The 12462-nt window shown below is 39.5% G+C and overlaps 1 protein-coding gene across 1 annotated transcript in view; it reads left to right on the top strand.

The window, feature by feature from the left end:
* The window catches only part of PARM1 (prostate androgen-regulated mucin-like protein 1), a 47300-nt gene extending 43111 nt beyond the window's left edge, over positions 1-4189 (top strand). Inside the window, exon 4 of the mRNA XM_042472929.1 lies at positions 808-4189. Coding sequence (XP_042328863.1) covers positions 808-892 — 85 coding nt within the window. The 3' untranslated portion in view covers positions 893-4189. The remainder of the gene's footprint in view (positions 1-807) is intronic.
* The last annotated feature ends 8273 nt before the right edge of the window (positions 4190-12462 follow it).

Below are 12462 nucleotides of genomic sequence, written 5' to 3'. Positions count from 1 at the left end.
GCCTTGCCTCCCTTGTTTTATGCTCTGTTTCTCCACCTTTTCCTCACCCTCAGCTTTATTTATCATGGCGGGAGCTTCCTTCCTGAGGCAAATTCTGTACAAGGGGTGGGGTGGGTGGGATCTCAGAAAAGAAGGGAATGCTTATCCCTCATGTACATGAATGCCACAATTCCAGTCTCTCACCACCGCCACCAATAGCTTGCTTGCAGTTTGTAGTGGTTTAGTTTTAGCACAGTGAATAACTTGTCTGAAAGTTCATTCTGGTAAAGAGGGTAGAGTCCTTATGATTTTGGAGTCTGATGCTGGGCTAGGATGCTCTTCACTTTCTTGGTTTCTCTTCAACACAGTTTCCCCAAACTGACAGGAAAATGTACATAATGAAAGGTAGAGCATGTAACCTTACATTTTTAGAATGTAACATTCTAGAATCTCCTAGCATGAGATTGTGGAAGTTACAAGGGTAAAAGGTAATTTTCCCCTAAATTTTGATAGAACTTTGATGAAGGAATGATGTGTTAAATCCCAGTTTGATCTCCCATATAGCCAGCATTTGATGCCAACCATTACATGTCTGATAATCAATGCAGTAATTGAAATAATAAAACACAGATACCAGAACTACAGAGGGAAGAGATGGGATGTTCAAAAGATTTCTTCCCCAACAGCGTCTCTGCACCATAGTGTTAGCCTACTTTCCTAGGGTTCCTTCTATTATTCCTAGCAAAGTAAACAGTAAGGCCTGGTAAGGAAGCACAGTAACATGCATAGGCTCACCAGAGTAAGGTGTTGTTTCTTTTTTATCTGCAGACATACTTCTTATGGAAGACTCTTTGATGATCATGACTATGGATCCTGGGGAAACTACAACAACCCTTTGTATGATGACTCTTAATCAAAGAATTTAACACCAGAAATTGTTATGAAGTACTTGTTCCACTAAAAGCACCAAGGTCTGATATCCTGCTACACATGGCTCCCATGTTTTTGCTCCTCCGTACCATTTTTCCTAATGAACATTTTTTATTTCAGTACACTCCAAAATCCTTGAAATGAAATGGACTGAGGTGAAGCGTATAGTAACAAAACAAGGCAAAGCTTGGAATTTGTTGCCACTGGAGTAAGCAGGTCTTTACTTATTTTTCTGCAAAAGAAGGAAGTCTGTGGGAACTGCTCATGTCAGGATTGCTGTGACCATTGTATTCCCAGAAACTTTTTTTTAATGAAAAGTGAAGCTTTAATAGGAGATCTGCCAAGAAGAAAGTATGTGGCTTTTTTAGTTGTCAATTAGCAAAGGTTTACGGAAGGCTTTGCTCAGGAGGGAGTCTCTAAAGTTTAATACCAGATCTTGGCTTTTGCTTTATTTGCCTTTAACCAGCTTGTCTTGAGAGTGTTCTAATTAAAATACAACTGAAGGTTGGAAGAACAGCCTAATATTGCACTGAGGTTCTTGTTAAGTGTTAAGCATCTACTTTTAACACAGAAGGAGAAATGCAGAGAACACAAGAGCTGCTGCTACAGATGCTGGCCCTAAGTCATGTTCCCCTCTTTTGTTTCATTAATGTCTACCATGTGTCTTGCTGCCATTTCTTCCACCAATTGCAGCAGAGGAATTCACATTGGAACAGTGTGAGAAGTTGAACATGTAAGCTGAGCTAGACATAACTGAGGGGAAAGGAGAATGCACCGAATGCTGCCATTTGAAATGGAAGCCCTAGTGTTTTTCTGACATAAAGTTCTGCCCAAAGACTGGTGAGAGGGGAATATAGGGTGGCAAAGCCTTACCATCTTGAGAGATTTATTTTTGTGAGGCTATAAGAGCATACAATCAGCCATGAGCCCTCACATCTAGCCATGAAGCATCTTTGTAGATTAAAGTTGTTGTTGCTTCCCAGATAACAGGAGATCTAATGCTATGGACTTTTAATAAAGTTTGTTTTGCTGGGACCACTGGAAAAGCAAACTCTGTATGTTTAACAGTGTGTTGCTTTGCAGTATATATAACTCTGCATTTATGTTTAAAGAATGAGAGGTTATCCATGTAAACAAGAATGTGCCAGTCACATTTGATAGTACCCTACAAACAGATTGCCATCTAATTCGGGTACGTTTTGCATATGAAATATGAAAGCTTTTTAACCATTTAGGCCAGAAGGGTGTTACCAAGCAATCAAGAATGCAGACAAAAGTACTGTAAAGCTACCTGAAGGATCAACTCGCTTTAGCTGAAGACAGTGGAGAAAGTAAAATGAGACACAATAAACAAAACCAAAAATCCGAACCCTAAAATACGCCAGATGCTAAATTCACAAAAGTGAAAAGTTAAATCAGAACCCCCAAACACAGTGAAATAAAATTTTGATAGCAAACTGAAATGCACTCAGATGTAGGGAGTTTTACAACCTGTATTTACTGAAAAAGCCTCATCTTCTATCCTAGCCAGTTTGGACTTCTTATCGGCAGTGTGACATGAAGCAGAACATCTATGAATGGTCACAGTAGTCGGAAGGTAACTGCAGGGGAAAGCTAATCTAACATATAATGCTGTTTTGGTGGTCACTGTGGGTATGCCTACAATACTTGCTCTGTTTTCAAAGTGATAGTGTCAGCTTTCCTGGTGGAAGTGTGGAGGAGCTCAAGTTACACTGATACTCCCACTTTAGCTGAGATTTTACAGTTTACACAGCACCATTAATACTGAAACAAATACTGTTTTAAAGCACAGATAACAGTAAAGCATGAATAGAGAGATTCAGATGGAATACAAAATTGACATTTCCACTTTTGCACTAATCTACATACTTTTAAAATAGTATTTAATTTGTTAATTTGTGAGGCCTGTGAGTATCAATATCATTGCGTATAAAATGAAAAGTTGAGGAAGGGAGTGCATGGTAACCCTTGTGAGGAGGCATCATTCTGGAACTGGAGAGGTCAACTTATCAAACTGGGCATACACCTAATTTTGCAATTTAGAAGCAACCGAGATGCAATATTTTAAAGAGAAAGTTTGAATCCTAAAGGGTAAAGAGCAAGTGATGACTAAGAATAAACAGTACTTTGCGAACATCCTTTCCAACAAAGGCGGAGGAAGAAATGTTGGGCATTAATGGATGGAAATTTAAAAGTGATTGGCATGCTGGAAAAGGGGGCTAATGTAAGCCTACTTTTCCTCAAAGGGCTCTACATATTTCATATTTTTTTAAAAACACACTTAAGTAAAAATGGTTAGCTGCTGTAAAGCGTAGTTGACATCGCTTGCTTTGAAAATGAGCTTAGACTGATTCTGGAAAATGGCAATATGATGATTTACCATAACTCTCCTGGGTGTTATGAGTGACCAGGATAGTGTATGGGCAGCAGTGGGAGATAGCCCCCCAGTGTGATTTTTATAAGCCATTTAGATAAGCTCTTATGTTTAATTTTTTAATTTATTTTTAAAATGCTGTCTTCAACTTCTGGAGGTTCATGGAGCAGAAAGTTAGGTCCTTAGACCTAGCATGATTGCCCATTCCTGCACTAATCCTATCTGTGAGGCAGGGACCATCATGTGGCACTGATGTTATACATTAAGACCAGTTACCAGAGGTGAGACCATCTTAGCAAATAATAATAATAATAATAATAATAATAATAATAATAATAATAAGTAGTAGTAGTAGTAGTAATGATTATGTTCAGGATAAACCCTTGACCCAGCAATCACAATGGAATATTTCACTTTACTTCATCTGAATGTTCTGAATGTTCCTGATAGCATAAAACAGGTCTTATAATATTTTCCTATTGTGTTTAATCTTCAGTCAAACCACCCAATTTAAAGTAGCATAACCTCATGTAGGGTACACTTACCTTAAGGCTTTAGTCCAAATCCTCAACTGAACTAAAGGTGACGTGCACGTAACTGAGTTTCCTAAATGCATACTTTTTAAAAGTAACAATAATGCTCTCTCCTCTGTATTGTCTACTCTGTTTAATTTACTCTCAAAGTTTCAACAGAAGGACCCACCTTTACCCTATGTATGTACAGTGAGCCCTTGTATACAATACTATCTGAATCACCACCTTTGTCTGCCATAGATGTCTCACTGCCTAAGATAGGCAAGAACAAAGAGATGTAAATACAGTCGTGTCTCCATATCCACAGATTCTTTATCCACAGATTCAGCCATCCACAGCTTGAGAATATTCAAGACAAATATAAATTACCAATAGCAAACCTTGATTTTGCCATTTTATATTAGAGTCATCATTTTACTATATCGTTGTATATACTGGAACTTGAACATCCACGGATTATCCATAGGGAGTCCTTGAACCAACCCCCAGTGGATACTGAAGGCCCACTGTATGTGTTGTGTGTGTGTGTGTGTGTAATGTTTGCCTGTGGTTTGACATCGATTCAGCAACTTTAGATCAATGACTTCCATACTCAATCTGCCATCTTAATTGCCAGTTGTGAATATCTGTACATGCCACATGCAAACAGAGGAACATATATGAACACACAGTGGCGAATTTATGTATAAGTTAAGTAAATTCAGTTTAGGGACCCAATTTTTAAATAAAGACTATTGGAATAATAAATACTTTTAATGCAAAACCTCCATAGCTTAGGGCCTCGGTAATTTAAAACCTTGTTCACCTAGTCAGGTGTATGCTAGTCAGATATGGTTACACATCAGCTAAAGATAATCTGCAGAGGTGTCATCAACAACGACTCCTAAGTGGTTCAACTCAGCTTCCATGAAGTGTCAGTATCTGAATTTAACTTAAGTAATTGATCACTTGTTTGTTAATTATTGCTGATGAGCAGGTAGCACCTCACGGTTCATGAAGGCTGCAAGAAAGTAGGACAAGCATGGCATTTAACTGTGAGCATCTCATGGCTGACTGGAATTAAGTACCAGCCTCTAATGCCAGAAGGTGTCAAAGCCAAGCCAGACAGAAGTGTTACTTGAACAATTCGGGTCATATGATCTTATCTCAGCAAGTGGGTCATGAAGACATTTGAAAACCAGCTTCCCTGACACAAAACCTAGCTTTTACAAACTTAATACAGTATACCCAACATATTAAATACATCATGTTTTAATAATGAGTAGGATATAACTTTAGCCAGGAGCATTAATTATATCTAATTGAAGAAAAGGAGTTATTTTGAAGGTGTGATGCCTATGTTATTGGCTATGTGATTGCATTCTCTGTGTGTGTGTGTCTGTGTGTATACACTATACACACACACTCACATTCTCAGGCACCTGTTTGACCAGAGACAACAGTGAGATAAAAGCAATTATTTATTTATACACACACACACAATGTCTCAGTTATGTCATTTTAAATTCTTTGGTCTTAGAGAAGATTGTAAACTCTAGATTACATGAGTGCTGCTAAAGGGGACTGTGATACCAAGATAAGTCTGGTACAATATCTTGGGACTCTTAGACTAGAAATCAAGATGTAAATGCCAAGTGGGCCAAAATTCAACCGTAAATATGAGCTGCATAAACTACTAATTTGTTGTTTTTTAATGACATTTTACTTTGAGGTTGCAGACCTTAAACAAAAAAATAATCAGTTTAAAACTGAAGTTGATAATCAGTAAGGTCTGCATGAACAGAACAGTTACTTACAAAGTTAGCTGTGCTTCGATAATAGAGAATGAAAAATAATATGTAAGATGTGCTTGTATCCTAGGTGTTATGGATTACACAAGTGTTGATACACAGTGGTAAATGTTTAATTGTTGACATGTGAATCTTTGATTTTAGGTCTAGAGCCTTAAGTATACCACAGGGAAATTACACTTAATACAGATACTAAGGGCAAGTTGGTGACTGAATACAGACCAAGGCTTCAGTCAAAGAGTATGGCTAACTAATATGCAACATTCACATAGAATTGCTGGAGTTTATTAAATGAACTTGGCCTAGTAGTAACTGTACTAGAGCTCTAATACAAGGAAGGGAGAGCAGGAGATTCCAGAGCCTGGGAATTTAAAAAAAGTTACAGGGACATTATAGCTACAATTTTGAAAAGGCAAACTTTGCTTTCTTGTTTTTCAGATGTAACTGAGACGGGTTATTATTTAATCTGAGTGCTACAAGCAACTGGCCTTTGGTATAAAACACAGTCTCCCCCCATCCATTTAATCACGTCCCCAACACCCACAACAGAACAAGGGGCGCAACACAAGCCAGCACTTGAACCATGTTGTATTTGTACCATTTCATGAGCCGATAATCCTTGTCCACAAAAGTCGCATAACACAGTTACATCCTACGAGGAGTGAATTTATCTCTTGTTAAGTTGCAACTGTAAAGTATATATATATCTACATTACTGGGGGAAAGGAGTTAATTGCAACTAACTCTTTGTAATTCAGCTATTTCCAAGCTATAGGAATTACTGATCCTGGAACAGCAGAAAAGGAGGGTGCTTAGAGACCTTAGCAAGCGCTACTGGAGGCCAAAATAAATAAAAATTGCAACAAGGCAAACTCAAAGTGAGTTAGAGAGAAAAATCAGGGAAGGAAGGAAGGGTTGGTGTGCAGATATTGGCCAGAAACCTGTCACTTGAATAGTCACACTGGCATACGTGTTGGCATCAGGAGAGAAGAGGGCTGCAGCTGTGAAGGAAGGAAAGCACTGGAGAAACAGGCTGCTCAAAGGCAACAGATTTTGGGCCTGTACAGACAGGCCCAAATAAAGCTGTTTTGGGTTACTTTGGAGGTATGCTGCTTAAATGATGAATGCGTCCTAAGAGGCCAGAAGCCTCACAAATGCCATGCTTCAGTCCTAAGGACCGGAGCACAGCTTTGAGGCAGCTTCTGGCCTCTTAAGATGCATGTGTCATTTAAACAGCATACATCCAAAGTGACCCGAAGCGGCTTTATTTTGGCCTGTCTGTATGGGCCCTTAGTCTGCCTTCCCTCACTATACTGCATAGCGCTGGGAAAAGTGCCATCACGTAGTGCACCACCATGACTCCAAACAGTCTCTCCTTATTCAAGGGAGAACAGGGTATGAAGCTGGTTCTCTTGAAAAGGCTCACTGTTTGAAGGACTTTTTCAACAGCCCTTCTGCTGAAGAAGGAGGATTTGTTTATGCTGTGGCAACAAAAGTCAAAGGGACTCATTAAAAGTAAGTGTAATTTAATGGTTCCAATAGTCCAAAATCCATAAAGATCAGGCACTTGTTGTTGCCACTAACATTTGTGGATGGTTTACAATGTGAGTAACACCTAGTGGTGTTAGCAACATCTTATTTTTTGCACAGCAAACAATACGTTCAGTGGTTCACACGCTTTAGTCCTCCAATACTTTGGACTTCACAATACCTGATTGTTGGCCTAGCTGGTTCTGGGAACTAAAGTCTAACACACCCAGAGGATGAAAATTTGGGAATCAGTGATCAAGTTTAATTCCCAGTTACATCTAGGCACTTCTGACAAACAATGATTTTTCTCTCATGTCATTCTCCATTGTGATCCCTTTGTTATTCATCCCCCTTATGTGTGAGCAAGGCACTCCGCTGATCTGACCAAGACTAAGTTGTTGTGGTTTGCTATGTTTGATCCCAGACAAGAAGAAGAAACTGTAACCATGGGGACAGAGGTGGTGGATTTAGACTCTTAGCTGGATCACGTCATTCCCTCTCATACCCTGCCATTTCCCTCTGAAAGATAATTCCGCATCTATAAATATCACACTCACAGAGCACCTAATAAGGGCAAGGCCAGCTGGTCCAGTGATATCAAAAATGAGAATGGGGAGCTGAGAGATGGTTGTGGATTGTGTATGCTGCTATAAAGAAACTTGGTGACACGCTTCTAGCTTGATTGAAAGCAAAAAATAGTGTTGGGAACAAATTTTCCTTCAATATGTAGTTACCTTACTCAGGATGTTAATTATTGGCAATGGCACAACTACATCCTACAACATGCTGTAATGAGTTAACAGTATTAGAGGAGACACAGTATATTCAAGTCAAGCCTCCTTTCTGTACTGTATTTCAGGGGTGAGGAGGAAGCAAATCTAGATCTATTGATAGATGTTTCAGTGACAAGCAGCAGCTTTTTAAAATAATGTATGATTCCCAATTGTTCTACACTAGCAATACAATGATCTTCCATCTCCAAAAGTGTGGATCTTTTCTTCTATCATGGGGAAAGGTCTTGGACTCCATGTATAAAAGGAGCTGAATAGTGACTTTGGGCAAGTCATGTGCTCTCAAGCTTCAGGCAATGGCAAACCTCTTCTGAACAAACCATGCCAAGGAAATCCCATTCTTAGGGTCACCACAAGTCAGAAATGACTTGAAGGCACACAACAGCAACAAATAAGACTGAACCAAATCTGTACCTTCATAACTTTCCTCAGGTGAAAGGCAATTCAAAGCATGTAGCTTTCTGAGAAAATATAACTTTGAAAACATGGATCAAGATGCATGTCAGCAGGACCAATTCACACCTTCAAAGCGCACCTCCTGGGGAGAAGAGCTTTGAAAGTACTGTATGGATTGGGCTATGGATAGCTGACATTAAATTCTCAACTGGTCTGATTAGTGCTTTCCCAGTTGCCCTTCACAGTAAGATGGGTTTGTATGGATATTACTAGAACTGAACCCACCCCAAAGTTACCAAAAATGCCTCATGCACTTTTATAGGACACAGATACAGTATGCTCACATAGGTCTCCCTTGACACATTAACAACAACAAGCTGGATCCCACTTGTGGTCCCAAGATCCTCCTCTTTCATAAGGCGTTGCAAAATGAAGTAGAGTGAAACCTCATCAGGGCTTCAAAGGACCAACATGTCTTTAAAAGATATCCATATGTTAATTATTTTTAATATCATATAGCACCTGTGTGTAGATTGCATTTTAATAAATTGAATTAGATCTTCTGCCATAAAAAGATGGAAGAACTAATATGAACCACTCAATAGCGTATCGTCATAACAACATAAACATTAGGACACTGTCACATTGAGCTATATGCTTGCTTACTACATAAGGATGCTAATAAGATGAAACTTATTCTCTCCATGAGCCCTGCATAAACATCCAAACACTAAATAGTTGTCATTGCTTGACTACATTAATTAGTACACCATACGGAACTCATTCTGATAATAAAATTAAGTCTTTAAAAAATCCATTAAGTTTTCCTGCTGCTTGGAAGGCACTATATTATGAGACCACTTACAAGGCCTTGTACAGTTGTGTACAGTCTAACAAACAAGAAAAGAGTGTGGCTAATTCTATAGATAATTGCATGTACCTTGGCAAGGAAGACATGCATTGCCTTTGCAAATGGGATCAATTAGGTATATATGAATGGTCGTTTCCAACAGCAGCAGCTGACCAGGATCTAATATAATCTCCCAGAGACGGTAGCATCATTGGAATAGAATTACATAGACAGGGCAAAACTAATCAACAACGGCCATAAGGAAATATCATACCACACATGGCTCCACAGCTGTTTCCATGTCAGGCTGAGGCCCCCAAGCTGAATTCTAGAAAGCAAGCTATTGAAATATGGGAAGCTATTTTAGATTTTCGTTGTCACAAAGGCAGTCATATTTCTGGGATAAAGAATCTATCTGTGGCAGGTGGAGCCTATTAAAGCTGTGAACAGTTGCAAAAACTAAGCCTTCTTAGGCTTAAAAAATCCAGAGCAGGGGGGCCAAAGGAATAGGCATGTTGTAGAGGGCACAGTATTTATCAAACACTTTGGAAAAACTGTGGGTGGTCTTTCTATAGTCTATGCCATAGATGAATGCTGCTCTTTCCATCCAGAGGTTTTGTTCTCTCTCCGGGGATATGAAATAAAATCATAGCAAAAAGTCACTCTCCTCATAAAAGTGAGTAAAAATTCATTACTTCTCATGGCTTTAGTTTTCAATGCTTGAATAAGTGCTTCTGCGTATATATACATGCAACTCAGCACTGCGTATGTCTGATAAAGTGAGCTGTAGTTCATGAGCCAGCATGGAGTAGTGGTTTGAGTGTTGGACTACAATTCCAGAGACCAATGTTCGATTTCTAGCTTGGCCACAGAAACCCAATGGGTGACTTTAGGCAAGTCACATCCTCACAGTCTCAAGGGAAGGCAAGGGCAAACCACCTCTGAACAAATCTTGCAAAGAAAAACCCATGATAAGTTCACCTTAGGACTGCCGTATGTCTGAAACAACTTATGCCCACCACAAAAGTGGTGTCAAGTTGGATTATTTCTGCAGTGCAGATGCAGCCATAGTTGTTTAAAAAGAAGAATTCTATGAATAGCAGTTTCTTCCACAATAACTTAAGGCCCCGCTTGGAATATTGTGTCCAAAGGAGCGCGACTAAAATGATGAATGGTCTGGAAACCCTGCCCTATGAGGAACGACTTAGGGAGCTGGGGATTTTTAGCCTGGAGAAGAGAAGGTTAAGAAGTGATATGATGGCCCTGCTTAAATACTTGAAGGGATGTCATATTGAGGAAGGAGCAAGCTTGTTTTCTGCTGCTCCAGAGAACAGGACACAGAACAACGGATGCAAGAGACTCCAGCTCAACATCAGGAGGGACTTCTTGATAGTAAGAGCTGTTCGACAGTGGAACACACTTCCTCAGAGAGTGATGGAGTCTCCCTCCTTGTAAGTCTTTAAACAGAGGCTGGATGGCCATCTGTCAGGAGTGCTTTGATTGAGAGTTCCTGCATGGCAGAATGGGGTTGGACTGGATGGCCCTTGTGGTCTCTTACAACTCTACGATTCTATGATTCTACCTGTTTCTGATGTAATCAAATATTGGTTTAAAACCAGAAAGGGTCATGGTTTCTTCCAAAGAATCTTGGAAATTGCCTACTTGACGAGATTATATTCTGTTAGAGACCATAACCTCCTGAATGGTGTAGTGGTTTGAGTGTTGGACTATGGCTCTGAAAAGCAGGGTTTGAATCCCCACTCGACCATAAAGCCTACTGGGTTACCTTAGAGAAATCACACTCTCTCAGCCTCAGAGGATGGTAATGGCAAACGCCTTGAAGAAACAGGACAAGAAAACCCCATGGCAGCATTGCCTTAGGCCGTACTTCCTTCCTTTGAAGATTTGGAACTGAATAAATCCATTAGACACTTTCTTTTCACTTCTTGATCCTCTACGTGAATTCTTCATCCACCTTTTTTACCTTTTTACCTCTTTCAACTTGTCTTGTAAATCATTTCAAATTAATCTAAACTCTTCCAGTTTACTAATCCAAACTGAATATGATTGTCACTGTCTTCATACTAAACCATCAAAACACCTTGTAATACAAATTATACATAGATGCATAAATCATGCATAATTGATTTACAATGAATCTAATAATTGAAGCCTAATGTGTTTTCCTCTCCTCATCTAAGGTTCAAACAATCTATTTGTGGCTTCCATTCTTCCACAAAACCTGCTATGCTTCCTTGTTTCACTGGACAAGTCAGTTTATGCATCTTTACCAGTTCATACAGCTTGAGAAGCCAATCTTGTGAGGGGCTATTGTTGTCTTTCCACTTTTGCACAAAACAGGACCACCAAACATGGAAGAATGTCCCAATCTCTATTTTCTGAAGAACATAAACATGGAACTATTGCACTGATGTGGCGAATGTGGATTCCTCCCAGGCATCTGCTTGACCATTGCCTTAACAGAACGCAGGACTAGAGAGGACTTTGGTCTGATCCTGAACAACTTTTTTTGCAATCCCAGAATCCCAAAGTTGGAAGTGACCTCAAGGGTCAACTGACAACACACACATGCACTATGCAAGAATCCACTGGGAACCATGTAATCTCCATTCAAAACCCTCCAATGCAAAATCTAAGGATGGTTAATCCCATTGTTAAACAGCTCTTACCATCTGGAGGTTTTTTCTAATGTGAGCCTCAACCCTTTCCTGTATTTTGAATCCATCACTTTGGGTCATACCCTGGGGAGCAGCAGAAGATAATCTCACTTCATCTTCTTAGGTCCACCTAAAACATACTGGTCTACAAACCTTCCGTCTCATTTCTAATTTCTCTTCTCCCTCTGTCCTTGATTTCTGTTATGCTTCCAGAGAGTAAGATCCTAGTGCTACCAATCAAAACACACCGTACAGTTATCCTGTCATTTCCTCCTCAGTGAATTTTCTGCCGTAAGAAACGTGGTGGCAAAACACAGGCAGGTTACACAAAAGACAACAATACATTGACTAGTCATGTAATTCTGCAAACAATGCAGGCCAATTGCACAATGAAATACCTTTTCTGGAAACAACTCCAGTATATGATGAGGAATGGGAGTTTCAGAGGTCTGTTACTGCTTTTCAAACTGTCATCACAATTTACTAGTGTTTGGTGATGAAACATTTAGGCTCATTGGATGAAGTTATGAACTCTTAAAACACACACACACACACAACCTAGAATACATTGGTGTATCAGTGATTAGATA

The sequence above is a fragment of the Sceloporus undulatus genome, chromosome 6, assembly GCF_019175285.1.
Source record: "Sceloporus undulatus isolate JIND9_A2432 ecotype Alabama chromosome 6, SceUnd_v1.1, whole genome shotgun sequence".
Taxonomy (NCBI): domain Eukaryota; kingdom Metazoa; phylum Chordata; class Lepidosauria; order Squamata; family Phrynosomatidae; genus Sceloporus; species Sceloporus undulatus.
The sequence above is the reverse complement of the archived record's forward strand: the minus strand, read 5'-3'. Positions and strand labels throughout refer to the sequence as shown.